Consider the following 22017-nt stretch of genomic DNA (forward strand, 5'->3'; position numbering starts at 1 on the left):
CCTGATTGGTGGCCTTCCGATCTTGGCATCTGTCCTGTCCCCAAAGAGGTGGTTCGTAATCTGGGTTTTCACATGGACAATCAATTGCCCATGAGGGCCCAGGTTAATCATATTGCTAGTTCATGCTTCGGAATAATGCGCACGTTGCGGAAAGTTTTTAAATGGATTTCCTTGGAAGCAAGAAAACCTTTGATTCAGGGTCTTATTACCAATCGAATAGACTATGGTAATGCACTTTTGCAGTCCATTAATGAAACTTCATTAAATAAGTTGCAGACTCTACAAAATATTGCGGCTAAATTGATATTGAACCTGCCTCATCGAACATCTTCTGCCCCATGTCTTAGAACTCTACACTGGCTCCCAGTGAGAAAGCGTATTCTCTTTAAGGTCCTATGTGTTACGCATAAGTATCTCTACGGGAAAAGTCCACAATACTGGTCCAAAAAACTTTGCTGGTACAAGCCTCATAGGGCACTCAGGTCCAGTACCAAGTCTCTGCTTACTCCCTTTAGAATATACACAACTAGACAAAGTGGTAGATCTTTTTCGTATCTAGCCCCGTCTTCCTGGAATAAACTGCCCGTAGACCTACGATCCATCCCGTCCACAGCTTGTTTTCGGAATAAGCTGAAAACATGGCTGTTTGATCAGTAATTTCTCCTCTGTCACTCCGCACCAGAGCCGCTGCAAGCGCCATGAGACTCTTCGGAGTGATATGTTTTGCGCTATAAAAATGACTCTGACTTGACTTGACTTGACAAGTGACTCCAAGGGTATGTCAGCTGACTCCCTGGAACCAGCACCCGGGCCAACAAATCTGAAGTAGCCGAACTCTGAAAGTCAGTAGCCATTCCCAAAGGATCTCTGCTGACTGCTGCTGGTCATCCTAAGAGATGGATTCCAGAAGACCAAAAGTTGCACCTGAGTCAGCCAGGCTTGGGAATGTCACCTCAGTCCAGATTGGTCACCCAAGAGGGACACCAGCTTCCACCAAGGGATATCACTGGGTCTGCTGTTGACTGATTCCAGTAGTCCAGCCGTAGCTGGCTTTCTACTATCTCAAAGAGAACTTCGAGGGACCCCGACCTCTGTGGCCCAAATTGCCCCACCTGACCCATGGACTGATGAATAACCCGTAAAGGCAACCCCGCCAACCACCCAGCTCATTATTGCGCATCTTCCATCTCCTACATCAGCAGCATCAGGACCACTCTATTGAAGACCATGACGGTTGTGTGTTAAAGTTTAGAACTGGACTGGAAAACGCTTTGGTGGCTATGTAACTGTCCAAATACACCTTATTCGCCCCCACCTCCAAGACCTTCTCCCTGTTGGCTCTGGTTTCCCAAGCTGGTACGGAGAAGTCAAACACAACTCTTATGCACTTTTCATAAGTTTACAAACTTCAAAGTTACCAATGCTTGCTTGCATTGAAATGAGATTTAAGTTTTCTTTAAAAATCTTTATCTACGGAACCCTCTGCTGGATTGTGCTCATCTTTTTCTCTAAAAGTTCATAAAAATATAATGTATTTTTATAAATTGGTGTCAGATTTCTTTTGTGTTGTGCTGCTTTCTTGTTTCATTGTTTGGTATTGTAAATTGCTTTACACTAGTTCCTTTTTTAAGCCTGGCTGCTCAAAGCCAAAGCTACCAAGGGTTGAGCTTAAGGTTTTACACAGAAGCCTGACTGGAAGACAGCTTTTTTTAGTGCATTACACAGTAAGGCTGCACAGCCATGCCATATAATACCCTAAACTCCTCATAGCGACAAATAAAGTCAACCAATGGTAAGCAAGGGGATGGCTCTAAACTCACTGTAAGCTAGCATGTCTCATAATATGCAGTGCATGCCCTTGGGCAAGACTTAGAAAGGATTTGAGGAAGGGTTTCCAAACAACATCCATCCTAGAGCGAGAGCGCCAAAAACCATTTCCTTCTGTAGAAAACTCAAGGAGATACCTACAGATAGAGGGTAGGGCAGGGTTTTGAATGAGAAACTACCACAGATGTGAGTAGAAGGTGCCTCAGGCAATATCAGATATAAACATCTGAAAATGATGAGAGCTGTTGATACAGGCCAGTTTGCACTATCTTATTTATCCCCCATCTTCCATATCTGCCAACACATTACATATATTCCATGATGGTCTCTAACATGCATATAATGAATTAATGTACCACAAAATTTCAATTTAATTCATTGACCGGATTAATTTGTGGAGAGTTACAGCAGAAAATAGAACATTTTCTGACTAAAATTAGAATGAACACAAAAGATGAAACCATCCAAGGAGAATCCCATAAGCAAACTGGGCTTGTCTGATGTCGACTGCTTACTGTCTTCTCTTGAAGAGTCCCTATCGACTCCGACAGCACAGAGCCACTGTAGTTGACTCCCAGACTCAGATACCAGCACCATCTATACCAAAAGCATCATATCTTCTTTGATATCACCCTTTTATTGAAGCTTGCTTCCCCAGATGAACCCTCCAGCTCCTCACTTGACTAGCCCCAATATAGAAAGTTGATTGTTTTGTATCATCATCATCAAAAAATCTTTATTCGAATATTACATCATAAAAGATATACTACAGCGAAATGAAAATAAAAGATAAAAGGTACAATTAATAATAAAGAAGGATAGGAAATCTAAAATCCTTGCAAATGATAAATAGCTCTAACTGGGTCCAGCCCAAAAGAGCATGACTAAAACAAAGTTAACCAGCATAACCATTTTTTCAATTTTTCCATAGTATAATTGAAATAATGAGAAGTAAAAAGAGATCAAGAACAGGGCCAATTAACAATTAAGTATCAGAAGTAGAAAGTTCTTGGGGAACATGCCTCTTCTCGATAGACCTGCGTATGGCCCATGACCAACTAAGAAATTTGGCCATTGCAATAACTATATCCTCTCGGGTATTAGTTCTCAAGATACGCAAAGCTGTTACATGCGATCTAGTACCTTAGTTAGAGCATATCGGCTTAAGCCATATGTGTCTAGGATGAGCAAAGGCAGGGCACACAAACAGAACATGGGTGATAGACTCTTCCTGTGTTGTACAGATGGAGCAAAACCTGTCGTGATCACCCTTCCATTTGTGCCTATCAGAATTGAGAGGAAGGGTCCCCACTCTAAATTGATGGTATAATTTACGGTCATGTAGTTTGGAAATAAAATTCCAGTAGGGTTCAAAGCTACTTGTACACTTATGCTCCAAAAAAAGGCCAGAGAGTGAACTACTATTTGTCACCGACCATGATTTCCTAAACCTAGATTCCCAATATAGAGCTTTATAATCTAATTTGTTGGGAAATTGATTACCCCTAGGATCTATCCCCAACTGGCCCAGCCCCATGCCACACAGATGTTTTTAATATGTTGGAGCCAGACTATTCTTCTGTGCTTATCTAGATCCTTGATGTACCATATAGCATTAGCATAGGATAATAGCTCGGGTGTAGTCCACAGCCTTCTCCAATAGGAGAGAGGTCTAAATCCAGCGTCGTTATCAAACGCCCTACAACCCAAGTCTAACAATAAAGGCTGAATGGGTGTTGACTGGGGGAGGGCGGTCAATGATCGCAGAAACTTGTTTTGGGCTATAACTAGGGGGGATAAGTTATCAAAGCCCCACATCTCCGCCCCGTATATAATGGATGCTCTTCTTTTCCCTTTATACAGGGCGATAACAGGCCCCACTGGTTTAGTGTGCGAAGCCCTATGTTCTTTCAATAATACACCTGATAGTTGGTTATGTTTAAGTACAAGTAGTTCTATTTGTGGCTTCCAAGACAACCTACTGCCCATGGTGATCCCCAGGTAAGTAAATGTGTCAGTTTGTTCAAGGGGTATATCATTCATTGACACTTTGCTCTTAATTTTCTTATTTATATGCAACACCATGAACTTGGTCTTGTTAACATTGATAACCAGATCATGATTATTACAAAAGATCGTAAATCTGTCTAAGGCCCGCTGCAGTCCCGATTGTGTTTTAGACAATATAAGCGTGTCGTCTGCAAACATAAGAAGTGGGACCTTAGAGCCATCTAAGGAAGGAGCGTCGGTTGGATAATCTGTAAAATAGGAGATAACCCTATTTATAAACAAGGAAAACAGTGTGGGTGCTAAAACGCACCCTTGCCTTACGCCCCTATTTACAGGGAATTTGTCAGTTAACTCACCCTGCTGTCCCCATCTAACTTGTGCATAGTTAGAGGTGTGAAGTTTGACAATAAGGTAAAGGAGCGCCAAGGGCATACCTGTCTCCTTGACAGAGTCCCACAACTTGCTACGGGGAACTAAATCAAAAGCAGATTTTAAGTCTACAAAAGCTGCAAACAAAGTCCCCTCCGATAAAATAACCGTTCTCCAATAGATCATTGTGAACCTAAATACCTGGTCAATTGTGCTAACATAAGACCGAAAACCAGCTTGATAGATTGATATTGCCTGGGACTCATCAATCCACTCATTGACTCTAGATAATATGGTCCTAGCCACAATTTTTTGTAAAGAGTCAATTAGACTTATAGGTCTATAATTAGAAGGACAAGAACGATCACCCTTTTTAAAAATTGGGATAATTTCCGCACCTTGCCAGGAAACAGGCAACAATGCACCCCTTGCCAGAGCATTTATCAAAATAAAAATGTAGTTGGCCCAATTTTTCTTATCCGATTTAAAAAGATCCGTAGGAATGCAATCCGGACCAGGAGCCCAACCTGCCGGTGCTGCTTCTATGGCTGCCTCGATCTCCGCCAGGCCAAATGTTAAGACCTCCGGAGTTACTATATCATTGTAACCAGACACTGAGGTTGAGGGACACGTGAACTGGGCCTGATAATAAGAAACCCATTGATCGGGGGGGACATTGTTGTGGGGGGTAGGCTCGAGTACCCCACTGCCCCATTTTATTAAATGCCAAAATTTCAACCAGTTCTTCTCATGGGAAGCTTTAGTTAACTCCTCCCATCTATCCTTATCAAAGTTCTGCTTAGCCTTAAAGAGCACCTTTTTATACGTAGCCCTAGCTGTTCGAATCGCCTGAATATCATTTGATTTGATCGTTAGGGATAGTGTTTTAAAGGCTGCTGAACAATGATGGTCGTACCATTTAGCTGAATGGGATAGGGTTGGTCTGCTTTCCTTCCTTTTAGAGGTAAGTAATAATTTCAATTTAACAAAAAGGGCCTCATGTTCTCCCATTAGACACTGAGGAGGTTCTTCTAAAGGATTAAAGGCTGAGAGGGTCACAAGAGTTTCATTAAGGATGTTTCGAAGTAGACTTTGGGTACTTTCATTTTCAGATATTAGGGCCCACTTCAATCGACGTAAATCGTTTGTTAGCACAATATCACTTCCCATTGTATCCCGAGGGGGACTAGTACTTACTAATGACTTAGTTGCTATCCTCATAGATAAAGGATCATGGTCACTCTCTGGTCTGTTGATCACAACCATATCCAGCAGAGTAGACCATAGATCCAAGCTAACAAAAATATAGTCAATCCTACTGCCACTCTTCCCATTGGAGAAGGTGTTGCTACCATTACCATCTGATGGTGTTCTCCCGTTTGCAGCTCTCAAGCCCCGCTCCAAGGAGAAACTTTTAAGTTGGAGGGCCGCCTTGGTCCACTTTTTAATGGGAGCCATGGACAGAGATGGAACACCCCAATTAGAGTCCTCTTCTGCACTAAGATTACCATCTTCGAACCCTAAGGGCTCGAAAGTGCAGTCAAAGTCGCCCATAATCACCAATGGTTTGGGGCCTGCCAACTCGTCAAGGAAAGAATCCAAATCCTGAATAGTAGGAGATGGTCTGCCCCCGCTAGCCCTCGCGAATAGATGTTAATTAAAATAAAGGCCAGCTCACCGTCCCTCATTACTTTTAAAGCCATGGTGTCCCCATCATCCAAGGGTATTTCCCTAATATGAAGAGATGAGTGCTGCCTGACCCAAATTTGTAATCCCCCGCTAGGTCGGCCTTTCCCTTTAGAGGTAGCTACTTTCCCAAAAGCTAAGAAGCCCGGGCAGTGAATAATAGACCTCAACCAAGTCTCTTGTAGCACAATAAAATCATAACAGTCCACCAAGTTCGACCAATCGGTAGATGGAAGTTTGGAGGGCAATCCGGCGATATTCCAAGACAGCAAGTTAAAATTCGCACAGGGTATATTCTCATTTAACCCTGTAATTCAATAGCAGTGGAAGTCGACCGTACTCTTGGTAAATTAGAGCCCTGATCAAAATTGGGAGCTACTGGGGAAGAGGACTGAGAGGTATGGCCCTTACAACACCCCTCAAGGATGCGATGCGGTAGTCAATCGCAGGCATCTAGGTCAGATAAAGGTGCAAACCGATTGTGGGTAGAGGCCTCAAATAATCTGGGGGCTGGTCTCAAATTAGCACTCAATGGTCCATACCCCGTAGTGAATTTCCAGGAATGAAATGGCCGAGGACCCTGCCCATAAAAAAACCTGAGTGGCAGGACTGCTATTGAATCGCTATTTGGCCTTAGTGGACCACTCAAAAAATCCAATATTGCTCTGGGAGACTGAGTGTTGTCAAAATTGACTATCACGCAGTCGCCCTTAAATTCCTTCCTTAGGGGGCCTACCCACGAGATGCGTCTAACCATAATCATAAGGTTAAGGATATCTTCGTCCCAAAATCCAGCACCCTTCAGTTTAGAATGGAGCCAGTGTCTAGTTTTGGAAAGAAGTTGTCCAGTGGATTCAGAGTGTCTATTCTGGATCTGAGGCACATTGCTCAGAACGACCACTAGAGGGGCTGCAGCCGGCGGAAGATGGAAAGATCTACTATCCAGCTGAGATCCTTGTATACCCCTATCACCTTCCGTGTGATCCCTAGGTAGAGAGTTACTATTAAAGCCACTTCTGCTGTCATGTGGTTTGATGTTAGACTTATTAGCTGCGGTTGATTTGGGCTCCACAGGGTGGCACAAAGATGTTTGTGCAAATTCACCTGACGTGTTACCCAGGTCGGCCAAATTCATAGGAGGTGAAGAAGGCCTGTTAGTTGTTACTGGGGGTTTAGCAGTACCCTCCCCCCTCGTACTAGGATCCCTAACAGATGTTCTTAAGGGATCCATTATGGTCTGGGGTGGAGGGATTCTATCATATCTATCAATACCAAGATGAGTGGGGGACTGTGAAAAGACCTGTTGGCCTACATTGAAAGAGGACTCCTTAGATCCAGAATTAACTAACTTGGAGAGCTGGATTAAATTGTCCTCTCCACCACGTGGACTGAAATCTCCATTAGCTGGAGAGTTCAGATCAGAAGTTATAATAGGGGGAAGAACCTGCCCATTGGCAAGATTAGATGTCACAACACTTGCTTGAGTATTAAGCCTTGGAACTTTAGCAACCGGGGATCTTTGTGGGCCACCACCCCTCTTCCTTTTGACTGTGGTATCAGAAGAAACATCATAGGACTTGGTCTTATTGGCGGCAGCAGCTCTAGCAGAGGCTCTTTTCTTTAAGCTACGAGCCGCTACCTGCACAGAGGGGGGGGGGGGGAATTAGAGGAAATCTCGTCTCCCTCACTAATGCTATGGAATTGGATACCCGAAGTTTCAATGACCTCCGTCTGCAAAGCATGAGGGGGCGCATGAACAGGGGAGCGAGAAACAGATAGTGGGCCCAAAGAAGATCTCCTATTTAACAAGGGGTCCAGAGATAGCCGTTGCTCCGTGTGGGCAATCTCTTTTTCCAGCACAGAAGTTTCTCTTGTTATGAATTGGTCAAAAGTGCCCACCACCCCTCCCCTTGAAGACGGTACAGCCTTTTTGGTGTCCCTCCTGTTCATTGTAAAACTGGTCTCTACAGCAGCAAAATACAATAAAAATAATAAACAAAATACAATAATAAAAGAACAACATACAGATGATAACTATCAATTAGTGTCCCTACTAATTGATAGTTATCATCTGTATGTTGTTCTTTTATTATTGGTCACCAAACCAACGTTAGAGGGGTGACCCAACCCAACCTCCTTCGACCTCTGACGAGGTTAGACGAGCCCGCGGGAGTGGCGAGGTCCAAATGAAGCCCCCGGCACAGGTGAGGGAAATCAGGATGCCAAAGAGGATCCTGGGACTTCGAGTCCCTCACAGTACACAGCGTAGTCCAGCAGCACTATCCGGGCGAGGTCCAAATGAAACCCCCGGCACAGGTGAGGGAAATCAGGAGGCCAAAGAGGATCCTGGAACTTCGAGTCCCTCGTAGTACACAGCGTAGTCCAGCAGCACTATCCGGGCGAGGTCCAAATGAAGCCCCCGGCACAGGTGAGGGAAATCAGGAGGCCAAAGAGGATCCTGGGACTTCGAGTCCCTCGTAGTACACAGCGTAGTCCAGCAGCACTATCCGGGCGAGGTCCAAATGAAGCCCCCGGCACAGGTGAGGGAAATCAGGAGGTCAAAGAGGATCCTGGGACTTCAAGTCCCTCGTAGTACACAGCGTAGTCCAGCAGCACTATACGGGCGAAGCGGCTCCTGTATCTAGTCCCTAGCCTTAGCATAAAAAGGTGGGCATCATAGTTTCACAAATTTAAATCACATGCATTGCGTGTTAGGTGTAAGGGTGAAATCTCATTTATTTTTAAGCAAGGGCCTTTATCATGAAGAGAGGATGTGACTTTACTGCCAGTGCTGCCCATACTGAAATTGGGGAACCAGGTTTGAGTCTTGACATTCTGTGAATCTGGACAAATCACGTAATCTTCCTGTGCCGTAAAACAAAAATAAATAAATGTGACCTTGTGTAATGTAACTGGTGCACATGTAAAGCACTCCGAAACCTGCGGGTCGGGTTTGCGCTATATAAAACTGCACAAATTATAAATAAAAAAACATGCACACGGTTCATACACGTACATGAGGACATATCATCCGGTTTCTTCTGTCTTCACAGAACCTGTATATTTGTTTTCATTTTTTAAGCGCTCTTGTTAGAAATGGGATTTCTGGTTGGCTAAGGCTTGCGCCAAAGCCAGGCAGAAACGACCACTCTAGTCAGGGCGTTACACATCAAAGATAACCCCTGCTCACCCCCTTGGTAGCTTGGCACGAGCAGTCAGGCTTATCCCGGAGGCAATGTGTAAAGCGTGTGCGCAACACGCACACACAGCAGCAACACACTAGGAACACCACAAAAGGAACTCCACACAAGGTTATATCAAAAATAGCCTTTGTATTATCATAAACACATAGAATAGTAATCACACAATATACACTGTGCCAACTGGCACTAGGCAATTTTTACAGGGGATTATATACACATGACAGGGCCACTTGGACCACTGTCAGAACCATCACAAAGTGAACGTGGTAAACGTAGAACATATAATAAACTCACAACACAGCCAGTACTTACTGGCAAACACTGTACTCAGCATTATATCCTGTAACACAAACCATATTATGCACAGTATCACCTCATGCGTAAAATACATTAAGCGCCAACCTCATAAGCCTAAACATATTAGACCATAACCTCCTAAGCATAACTCACATTAGGGTCATAAATCACAGTAGAGAATAACATCAAAAGCATGAACCACAGTATGCAAATAACCTCATACATAAACCACATTAGAGGCATAAATCAGGGTGCATAAACCACAGTACACGAATCACTTTCCTGCGCACCACATAAATCACATTAGGGCCTGGCGTCCTATCAACCTAACAGTCCTGGCCTTCCCAGAGGGCTCAAATGCCCCATGTCCCAAACGTCAGGGCGACTGCCGATGCAGCAGACCTAAACCTTGCAGCTGACGCTAATTGCCGTGCAGCTGTGAAGAAGGAAATTAGGCACCGGCAATGACTGTGCCCTGAGAGTGGGTCTGGGCACTCAATGTGCCCTTTGAACACATATGCAAAAATGTTGCAGCTGATCACGCTGCTGCACCGCAGCTGAGGACAAATTATATGGGCCCTGGCATGAATGTGCCCTCGGGCCCCACTGGGGCTCTCTAAATAAAATTGGCCCCATCGTTGCACTTGCCCACTGTCAGGCGGGCAACTCTGGCCAAAAAGCACCGGCTATGTGCCTCGATCTGCACCAACTCACTGGAGCCCTCGGGGGCTATAACTAAACAAACTTGCCCCCGATGTTGCAGCTGCCCGCTACGGCAGTGCAGCCGTAAAAACTAAATCAGTGAGAAGACACGGGCACCACTGGCCCTCTAGACTCTGGCCCCGGAAATAAGGTGCCCATCGTTGCAGCGACCCGCTCTCTGGCGGGTCCGCTCAGAACAATCCAAGCACTGGCAACGTGCCTCGAAAGGCATCAACAACATAGAGCCCTCACTCACTGGGCTCCTGTGCAGGACTCCTCCAGTCGCCGGTGACCTTCGTGGGTCTACCTCCCCTTCTGGCTGGTGGGGACAGGCTGGAAAGCAGCGGAGGGAGCTCACGAGGCTCCGTAGCCTCTTGCTCATCTCTGGGGATCCGGTCCTCCCCTCACTTCACCCGGGCACCCTCCTGGGACCCGGGACTTCTCCCTTCAGATGTGCAGGGCTCTCCCATGCTTATGGGAGCCCCGCGCAGACTTCTGGCTGCCCATAGGAGGCCCCGCCCACAACCAGGCAAGGTCACTTGGCTTCCGGATCGCGCTCATCAGCGGCCCGGAGAGGATTTCTTCAGCGGCTCGGGCCGCAGAGGTGATCTCCCCACAATGCGGGGTGGGCACCTGCAAAGAAAATAAAGCATAAGCGGGGTGGGCACCCGCCATCAAATGCATAACGCGGGGTGCGCACCCGCTGCTCAGGCATCACGGGTGAATCCCTACGATGGGGATTCCCTCAAAAGGGCTGCAGCTCAGCGCTGCGCAGCCCATGCTCTCCTCCTCCTTGGGGAAAAATAAGAAAATAAAGCACAGCACTCATGAGGCGCCAGAAGGCCCAACAAGTCCCTGGAGATCAAGGGGGCCATGCTGGGCCCAGGGAGGCAAGCCCTCATTGCGGTTCCTCCTGGGCCCCGACAGCAGCACGTCCCCACAGGTTCAGGAACAAGCACAGAACAGCACATTTATACCACACAATCTCTTTGTTGGCAGTGCAGGGCTTGGGGGAACCAGATGCAACTGGTTCAGGGGGGAATTGGAGCACTTTGTTTACCAAGCTCCTCTTCCCTTTTGTCAGGTGGGGGCTAGGTGATCAGACACACCACAGGGGGTGGAGCCAGCATTGTACAGGCTGGACACAGTCCTATTCAGGGTCAGGGGATTACTCCTCCCACTACTCCCAATGCAGATGTCCCATTTAACCTAGCGCTAACTCACCCTACCCCTCCTGGAGCCACACACACCTCCAGCCCCTGTCACTCACAAGCCAGACATGCAATTCACATCAGGCAGGCAGACACATAGCACACATAAATGCCAACTTCTAAAAGTGGCATTTCTAAAAAAATCATAATAAATCTGCGCGCACCATTGCGCAGCATTTATTATTACAATTCCAAATGTACTAAACTTGACCAAGCTGCGCCTCTAATATCAGGAATTACCACTGACACGCTGATCAGGGAATCCCCAATGCATTCCTATGGGAGGGCAGGCCAACCTTACCAAATGTACACAGAGAGCGCACGCACTTTACACTGGACAGCAGTGCTAAAGTGCCCAGAGGCCTAAAACCACAAACACCATGTCAGAAATAAGGCGGGGAGAAAGGCAAAAAGTTTAGGGATGAACCTGCGGAAAGGGCCAAGTCCAACAGCTCTCATCACATAATATCAGCTTCCGAGTGCCTATACGGCTATAGCCCTTTAGTTTACACCTGGTTGCTGTTGGACTTGGCCCGTTTTGCAGGGTCATCCCCAAAATGTTTGCCTTCACCTGTTGTTTTCTGAACTCACATTTGCTCACTTTAGGACTCTGCACAATTTACCATTGCTAACCAGTGCTAAAATGCTTGTGCTCTCTCCTGTAAACATGGTAAGATTTGCTTACACCCAATTGGCATATTTAATTTGCTTGTAAATCCCTAGTAAAGTGGTACTACATGTACCCAGGGCCTGTAAATTAAATGCTACTGGTGGGCCTGAAGTAATCATTGTGCCACCCATTTAGGTAGCCCTTTATACATATCTTGGGTCTGTCATTGCAGCGTGTGTGTGCGGTTTTAGATTGCTGATCCGACCTGGTATAATAAACATTGTGCCAGTCCTAAACCTTCCTTATAATATGTTTAATTCTCCCCTGAGGTAGGCCCTAAACAGCCCATAGAGTGGGGTGCAGTGTTTATTTAAAAGGTTAGACATGTTCTTCTATCTTTTACAATTCATGGTAATGAAAACCTATTACATTTGTTTTCCACTACTGCAAGGCTACCTCTCCCACAGGACAACATTGCGTTAACTTAATAAATTTGATAAGTAACAACTTTCAATTGGAAGCAGGTAGGCAATTCGAGTTTGGTGTCTAAATAATTGTAATTTAAAATCCTTATTAATGGTAAAGTTGGATTTGAAGTCACAATTCTGAAAATGCTACTTTTAGAAAGTTGGCATTTTCTTTTCCTAACCATTTGGTGTCTACAGTCTGTTTTTTGGGACACATGATTAGGTGTAGCTGGCACTTGGCCTTTGTGTATTTCTCCCATACAGTGAGAGAAAGAAGTATAGGTGTTGGCAGGATGGTCCATCTCTAACTTGATGAGTAGGAGGAGTTGTCACCTACCACATTTGAAGAGTGCACTCACAAAGTGTTTCTACACTAGTCTCTTGTGACCCCAGACAATCTAGGGACAGGACAGGGAGGCAGGAAATTCCAAACACCTCTGTGGGTGGAAACCTGCTGCCCTGCTGCACTCCTAACTGAGTGAGAATGACTGGACCTACATCTTCAACCCATGACCACCGGAGTGACTCCAAGGGATAGCTGACTGACCTCCTGATCAGAGCTACAGGGACAGAACAGGCTCCAACAACCTTGTACCCAGCACTAGGGCTCTACCAGTTGTGTGTCCTGCCCTGTCCAACCCAGTCCTGGACCCTTGTTAGCAAGCCTCATGAAGCTCTGCCGGCTTAGCTGTGTCCGCCTCAGAGCTGATGTAGCACGACACAACGCCTTGCAAAACTCCCCCTTAGAACCACTGCACCACGCATCCTTGATGCAGGCCTTCACATCACAAGGCCCTCGGCTACCGCATATTTGACCACAATGCAGGACCGTGCATCACAGCCTTGCACCTCCTTGGAACCACTGCTGCCCAACACATCCTTGACACAGGACTCTGCATCACTCCGCAACTATGATTTAAGGTACTTTGTTCATCAGAACCAAATAATCACCATTGGCGCTTTCTGATTTTTTGTGCTTTTTTCACGTAAAATTTGTTAAAACAGCATTATGTCACTTTGATCTTAAATTATTTCTCTATTTTCTGAAATTGATGTTGCAGTTTTCTTGCGTTGTGTTTCACTTTATTATTGTTTAAAGTGCTGCCTAAATACTTTATACATTGCCTCTTTAGGCCTGACTGCTTTGTGCCAAGCAAGCTGTCAGAGGGTTGAGCATAGGTTAATTTTGGGTTTGCTTGTGACTTTACCCCGACAAGGGTTGAGGTTGCTGCTTAAGTAGGAGATCACCCCCTCAACCAGCAATCCAATTTTTCACAGTTAGATTGCTTCATGTAAAAGACGGAATGCAATTCAAGTGCCCCTATCTGATCCACAGATGTTCGTACAAAGTTGCCCTCATGTGTTTGGAAAACTCCTTCCAGAGTAAAGTGTCCAAGGAAGTAGTCAGAAAATGAAAATACCCTCCACTTGAGCTATATATCTAATCAAACTGACCATGCAAAGCAAGCTAATTGACCCTGTCTATGGGAGTGCCCTTCACTTTTTCACCCTCCTTCCACTCATCTATGCATTCTTTCGCCCTTGTATCTATTCACCCATTTATCTGTCCATTTCCATCCTGCTTTTCATATATACCTCTATCCTTTCACCCATCCACACATCAATACATCTAGATATCATCTACTTATTCTTTCACCCATCCGTTTCACGCATTGCAACTTGTCTATTTTTCATCCTTACATACATTCACTCTTATACCCATTGATCCTTTCACTTTTACATCCATCCTTTCAGACTTCCATTCATAAATTCTTTCACCTTTCCCATCATCTTGCCATGCCAACTTTTACCTTTTCTACCTTACTTCTTTTAAATTCATTTCTTCCTTTCTTCTCCTGTTCTTTCTTTCCTCTATTTATTCATCTTTTGCATCTCATTCTTACTTTTTCTTTCTTAACTTTCTCTCTCATAATGACTTTTTTTATTAGCTTCATTCGTTGTTTTTGCCCTATTTTCATCATTCCTATTTCTCTTTTTCCTTTCTAGTGCACATCAGATTACCTCCCAACTGGTGCAGCCAGCACAGGTAAGAGCTGTGGGGCAGGGGTAGGCGGGGTGAGCGGGGAAGTCGACAGACGACAGGATAGGTAAAATGAAATAAAACAATTAATAAAACCACTTACCTTGCGTTTGCTGCATTGACGACTCAGCGGTAGGCAATAATGCAAAGCTGGTGAAGATGCAGAACAAACCTAATGCCAAAATTAAAGAAGCACAGGCAAAGTAAATAGGCAGGCTTTAACAAGCTAATGCAAGCATAGATTGTTGCATGCATTAGCACAGTAAAAGCACCTGTTTTTGAAGGACTTAAGAAGGGAGTGCACCTTGACTAATGCACTGAAATTCAATGAATAGTTAAACCAAAGAGCTTGTCATCAGCACATATTTCATAGAAAATGTCATGCCAGCTTATTGTAACCCACAGAACTGTTTCAAAACGTGTCTGAGTATGCCATGACCTGAAACCTCACAGATCCTGCTTGAAATATGTGGATTTATACCTGTGGCCTGATGCTCACCTACCTTCAGTTCTTGCACAATCTCATCAGGGTAGATGACCGATAAATTTGATTGTATCGTTGGGAAATGGGAGGATTTTAGACTCATGCAAAACTTGCATGTACTGTACTTTCAGAGACCATTACTAGATGTCCCATTTGAGTCAGACAAAAGTCCTTATGATACCAGTGTTAGAAATGGGGTTTCTGGTTGGCTAGAGTATGCACCTAAACGAGGCATAACCTACCACTCTAGTCAGGGTAAAGGAGTTACACAACCAAGATAAACTCTGCTCACCCCCTTGGTAGCTTGGCAGAGCAGTCAGGCTTATCACAGAGGCAATGTGTGAAGCGTTTGCGCAACACATGAACACAACAGTGACACACTAGACACACCACAAAAGAGACTCCACAAAAGGTTATATAAAAATATCCCATATATTGTATATAAAACACATTAGAGCACAATCACATAACACACCATCAGTTTGCAAACCAGACAATACTCATAAACATAACAGTTAAATCATCACAGTAAATACTGATAGGCTGCAGATGTCAATCACAAGCGGTTTGCCAATTAGCAAGTGTCAGAGTCATAACAGAGAAACTATCACAGTAATTACTGATAGGCTGCATAGGTAAATAACCACTTCTCATGACACTTACAGCACATTGCAGGTTGATCCTGCTACGAGGAAACGTGTTCTACTGGTTTCAGCAAATGGAAGTAATAGCATATATCACAATTGTTAAGCACGAATTGCGGGGAAGAAAAATGCCAGGATCACCACGTTGTGATTAGCACCATGTGCAAACATCCCCAAGCACAGCGTCCCAGTGCGTGGGTGCTGATTTGGGTGATTGGGGTCGCCGGCCCGTGTCTCACATCAAATGCGGCTAAATGAAAACAGTTTCCCAACGGATACACACTTGCCGCACGGGGAGCTCCATCATGGTCTCACAGGCAGAAGGCAGAAGGCGCCGCTCAGGTCATCGGTATGTTGGCATGCTGGTTCTGTGTGGCTGGGCGCGATGCATGCAGAGCTTCTTTCCAGTCACACGGGGAGCGCCCTACACCGCACGGGGAGCACCCTACACCGTCTTGCACCAGGGACTCATCTCAGCAGTGCCAGCTCCCTTACTTGGGCAAGCGCTGACTGCGCAACAGCTACTTCGCCTTTCCATTGTGGTTGCTGAGCAACTGCCGGGACTCTGGGTGGCCGCGTTGGTCGCCTGGCAATGCTGGGGGCTTTTCTTTGTCATGGCTCCGCTAACGAGCAGCTGCACTGCACACCAGAAACCTTCTCTGCCCTCAGGCCCCTTTCCTAGTGGGTGGGGGTTCAGCCTAGAATCTGGCACATGGTTCTGCAAGCGGGCTACAGCGACACACTAGAGGTTTCCACGAAAGGAAACTCCAGGAAAGCTCCCACACAAGTAAAGCACAGGGAGCTTCAAATAAGCGTAAAGCACCAGGAAGGAAATCATCTTTCTTTAGATGAAAAATACAGCACTCACCACATGCTGTTTTGCAAAGTGGTGAAAGAACAGTATAGTCCTTTCTACTGCTTCAGACAGGAGTAGTAACTGCAGGCCTTCCAACCCCCCACACATCAGTGGCAGAGCTCCTAGCATAGCTTTTCAGCCCTTCTTTTAGATTTAGCAGATTTACTTTGACATCCAGCAAGGATCTGGCAAAGTCTTTTATCTCTCTGAGACTTCCAACAGGAGGCAAGGACACACAAGCCCTTGGAGATTCTTCACAAGCAGGATACCACAGCAAGGTAAAAAGAGTCAGTCCTTTTCCTCCACCACAGACAGAAGCAGCAACTGCAGGCCAACCAACCCCTCACACAGAAGAGGCAGCGCTCCTCAAACAGCTCTTCTTCTTTGCAGGGTCCTCTTGTTTCCTGAAGTAATCTAAAGTCCTGGGGTTTAAGGTATCATACTTATACCCCATTTTGTCATTATTCTATTTGTGGCAGAGTCTCTGAACTCAGTCTAAACCAGCTCTGTCCTCCCTTGTCCAGCATGACCTCAGGTGGTCAAGACAGCACTGTATAAAGGAGACACAGTCTATTCAGGAGCTAGAGAAACTTCTCCCACCACTTTAAATGCAGACAAGGTCTATTCAGCCCAGTGATGAGTCACCTAGGAAAAACAGCACACAGCTCAACCTTCCTAGTGACTGTCTAGAGTGAATGCCCATCTGCAGCTCCTGTCACTCAAAAACCAGACACTCAGTACACAAACATGCAGAGGCCCTCAGAATGGTCAAGTAAGAAAATTACCACTACCTAAAAGTGGCATTTTCAAATACACAATTTAAAAACCACCTTTACTAAAAGGTGTGTTATTAAATTCTTAGTTCAGAGAGGCTGAACTCCATTTATCTATCTTGTCTCAATTGAAAGTTACACATGTAAAATGGTACGGTGCTGCTCCAGTGATAGCCTATGGAACAGACAGTCTTTCAATAATGAAAAATGAAATACATAGTATTTCACTAGGAGGTTCATGCAAAACACACCAGTACATGTCCTACCTTTCACATACACTGCACCCTGCCCATAGTGTTACCTTCGGCCTACCTGACTGGTGCTATCTTGTAAGTAAAGGGAAGATTTGGGCCTGGCTAGTGGGCGAACTTGCCAGGTCAACATGGTAGTTTAAAACTGCATGCACAGACACTGCAGTGGAGGGCTGAGACACATTTACAGGGCTACTCATGCGGGTGGCACAGCCAGTGCTTCAAGCCCACCAGTAGCATTTGATTTACAGGCCCTGGCACACTCAGTGCACTTTACTAGGGACATACCAGTAAATCAAATATGCCAGTCAATGTTAACCAATTATATTCACAATTTATACAGAGGGCATATGCACTTTAGCACTGGTTAGCAGTGGTAAAGTTCCCAGAATCCTATAGCCAACAAAACAGGGTCAGAAAATAGGAGGCAAAAGGTTTTGGGATAAACCTGCCAAAAGGGCCAAGTCTAACAACCAGGCAGTGATCCTTTAAACCAAGAGGTCGAATAGGCTTCTCAACTTAGATGGAACAACACGGTCATCTCAATTTCAGGATGCCAGAGAATTATGAATACAACAACCTTGAGTGGCTCCTTTTGTTGAAAGGGGAGCAAAACAATGGAACAATTGAAAACTGGGCTGCCCTTTTGAGCACTGTAGGTAATATAGTGGACTGAACTCTAACATGTGCATATTTGATTTTGGAAGTCTTATAATTTTTGTTTTGTTTCTATTGGCTAAGTGCATATGCCTACACTGGTTATGATGGTGACAGTCATTTTCACAGATATGAGTGCACCTTACATATGTTCTATTAGAAGCTTAAGACAGCTCCCTAAAATTCATAGTTGTTACCAGTCATTAGTACTTAGAACTCTGTACAGTACGCAGACTTTTATCTGTTGAAGCTGTGGTTCTTGTCACACAGGTAGTAGTGATGCCTGAGAGAGACTATAGGTTATAGCCAATCAACTATGCTAAATGTAATGTGGAAAATATAGAAATGTCCTCGCAGAATGGTGCAGCACCACTTCATATGAAAGGTTTCTCTCAAGTCCTTGAAGAGTCCTTTCACATAGGTGCATTGGCGCAGCGGCATTACCAGATGTCACCCTAGAGTCATATACAAGTCCTCGCAGTACCACGCTGCAGTACATTAGCTGGTTCTATAATCATGCCCAGATAAAGCAAGCACCACTACCCCCTCAGTTTCTGGATTACAGGGAATTATGATTAGACCAGACCTCCTTAAAAGTCTTCTTTTATTGAAAGCAAAAAAGAACAAGGGGAACATTTGACTGTGCTTTAGAGTTAGGGAGATGTTAGGACTGGCAAAAATACATGTATTTGCATAATCTCCTTAGCTTGTCTAATGATTTTTTCTTCCTTTCTCTTGACTAAATACATATGCCAGTGCTGGCTGGGATTTTTATAGTGAGAAGATTGTCTGATTTACATGTTTAAAAGTGTCCACCTGCTCTAATTTTGGGGCTAGGTAGAGGATGTTGATACTGATGTAAATGGATTTTTGGTATCCTCACTATAATCTAATCTCTACACACTAAGGGCCATATGTAGGTAGCCTAATACCGGTCGGTAACGGCCGATTTTCGGTAAATATCCCGTTACCGACCGGTATTTAGGCTTGTGCTATGTAGGGGGAACATTTCAGGATTCGGTAATTTACCGAATCGGTAAAATTACCGAATCGGTAATTTTACCGATTCGGTAAATACCGAATCCTGAAATGAGATGTAGGTGACACTCAAATGAGTGATGTGTAGGGAAAATAATTCGGTATTTAGCACCAAATATATGTTGGTGCTAAATACCGAATTCATTGCAAAAAGCAATATTTTGCTGCACTAACAGTGCCATGTGGCAGACATACATGCCCTTAGGGCATGTATGTGCGCCACATGTGCACACATGCAGGAATCAGGGGTGCAACAGGGTGTCAATGTGACACCCTGCCACCCTTGAATGTGCTCCCCCCATTACCGAATCGGTATTTACCAATTCGGTAATGAGGCATACCTTCCCATTGATTCCTATGGGCCTCCAGGCCCATAGGAATCAATGGGAAGGTATGCCTCATTACCGAATCGGTAAATACCGATTCGGTAATTACCGAATTTCTCCGATTCGGTAATATTTACCGAATGATTACCTACATACGAGTTACCACTTCTTAAATACCGAATCGGTAAAGTTCGGTATTTAAGAAGTGGTAACTTGTATGCTACCTACATATGGCCCTAAGTAACTACACATGCTGCCCTCTTTCAATACACACAGGCATACATCACTCTGTCTGAGCAAATTCCCATTCTATCATTGGCTGTTTTATGTTGTATTTAGTACAAAGTAATGGAGAGAATTTCTGACGAGACAAGATAATTCAGAAAGAATCAAGAAAATCAAGAATCAGAATCTGATCTTTGGGAATCCATGTTTACTTTGACACTCCGGCAACAAACATCTGGATATTGATCTTTTTTAATGGAAGGAAGGATGATATATAAAGTTATGTTATTTCTGATGAATAATCTTTGGACCCAAAAGGCTGAAACTCGTTGGAGTTCATAGCCTGAAAACTTGTAAACATTTCCGCAGCAGTATATGCACATGCTTGGTTCCATTATTTGTTTTTGCCCTATTTTCATCATCCCAATTTCTCTTTTTCCTTTCTAGTGTCATCAGATTACCTCCCAACAGGTGCGGCCGGCACAGGTAAGAGCGGTGCGGCAGGGGCGGGCAGGGATAAGGGCGTAAGTCGACAGACGACGGGATAGGTAAAATGAACTAAAAAAATAAATAGAAACACTTACTGGCGCTCGCCTAGGTAGGTTTCAGATTAGCAGGATTTGACTATAGGTCCACTCTATAATTGGTTTCAAAGTCATATCTGATAGATGTATGATTTGCGATGCAGCCAGTGTCCACGTCATTCACATGTGAACAGGAACTGGAGGGCCCTAAGTGGGTCTTTGGTGTTTGTATGTTGAACAAATGGAGAGCGCAGTCTAAAAGCAGAATTGAGGTGTTGTGTATTCACTCATGGATGAGTCTTTCAATTTTAGTGGTGGTATCCTATCAAACCATACACCCGCGTTTAGTTAGCCAATGTGTTCCTGCATGTATTTTGACATCATAGTGGGCATGTTTAAACTCCAGGTGGCATATTATCAAGACAGGCGTTAAAATTATTGCCGCTAAAACTGCGATAATGGGCTTCATAATATATGCTCTATGGAATTCCAATTGAAGCTCAGATTAGATGTCCTTCACATCTAACATGGGTTTCAATTGGAATTCCATAGAGCATATTATCAAGCCCATTATCGCCGTTTTAGCTGCAGTTTTCTGCCGCTAAAGCGGCAATAATTTATCGCCTGTCTTGATAATATGCCCCCAGGTTTTTTTGTGAATCTCTGGGTCACTTTAATGCTGAGTAAATTCCTAGATGCAACACTTGTCGTATCTGCACCAGGGGGGTACTTGAAGAGTTCCTAAACCTTCACCATCATCGAGCAGTCTTGTGATAGCCCTCATTCCAGTTCCCTTCTCATTTAACTGCTCTCACACTTGCTGTTTCACATTTTGCTGTGCTTTCTTTCTCAGGAACGTGAGGGGATAACATTGTTTTCCTCAGGAGACAGCAGTTTACTTTGTGGTTAACCGCCTACAGAGCGCAGTCACAAGAGGCAGGCACAGCACGCTCTGGACTACTGGCTCAAGACTTCATAGTAGCAAGCCACAGAAGACAGCAACAGAGCTCTGCAGAAAACTATTGAAAGATCCTGCTGAGGACAAGTTAGGGGAACAGCAGAGGTCCCTTGAACGGAAGCATCCAATTAACACACAAGGAACATCTTCTGGGGACAGCTGCAGAACACAGAGCATCTTCTGGCACAGAGCGTCCTGGGAGTTGACCAATGAGCTGGGCAGGGGTGGCTGTGACCCCTGTCGTGTGGATCAGCGGAGGCTGGGCCCTGTCCTTGGTGGCACTGCTGCTGGTCTGTATGAACTGCTGGCCTAGTAAGTGACCTTGCACAAAGCACGGGAGGCTTTGGATTTTTTTTGGTGGGGGGGGGGGGGGGGATGATAAGGGTGGGATATTACACTTTTATCCCGTTTTATGGCAGGTAATATTACCCTGAGGTCTGTTTTCTTTCTGGTGTAGAATTATTTAAGCATGGAACGAAAATCCCCGCCAAAGAAAAACCTCTACCAAATGTCATCTAAATTCCTGCTGTGCTAACGTTGCTCATAAAAAACAGCTCATTTGTCTAATTTGCAGCTGCGCATGCTCCACAGAAACTTCGGACCATATTTGCGAAGGTTTTGTGCTGAGGCAAAGATACAAAAAGTAGCGCAAAGCAGTGCAAACTCTTAAAAGAGTATAAGGTTTATTTATAAGCCCCTTGCGCCACTCTTACGTCACTTTTAACATGGTAAAAGGGGACGCAACGGCGGCGCAAGAGGCTTGTGAATAAGCCCCTATGTACTTTTGCGCTGGAAAGGTGACCATTTCTCACGGAAGAGATGCATTAGGCTGCTTTGGTCTAATTTCAACTGCTTTTG

At 44.8% G+C, this 22017-nt stretch overlaps 1 protein-coding gene across 2 annotated transcripts in view; it reads left to right on the forward strand.

The window, feature by feature from the left end:
* Positions 1-22017, forward strand: part of LOC146811985 (uncharacterized) — a 562758-nt gene that overhangs the window by 16191 nt on the left and 524550 nt on the right. For both annotated transcript variants that reach the window (XM_085614545.1, XM_085614544.1), the window contains exons 2-4: positions 14390-14429; positions 20125-20163; positions 21055-21471. In XM_085614545.1, the coding sequence (XP_085470671.1) occupies positions 21369-21471 (103 nt within the window). In that variant the 5' untranslated portion in view covers positions 14390-14429; positions 20125-20163; positions 21055-21368. The remainder of the gene's footprint in view (positions 1-14389; positions 14430-20124; positions 20164-21054; positions 21472-22017) is intronic.

This window comes from Triturus cristatus, chromosome 7 (genome assembly GCF_964204655.1).
Source record: "Triturus cristatus chromosome 7, aTriCri1.1, whole genome shotgun sequence".
In the NCBI taxonomy this organism is placed as follows: Eukaryota; Metazoa; Chordata; class Amphibia; order Caudata; family Salamandridae; genus Triturus; species Triturus cristatus.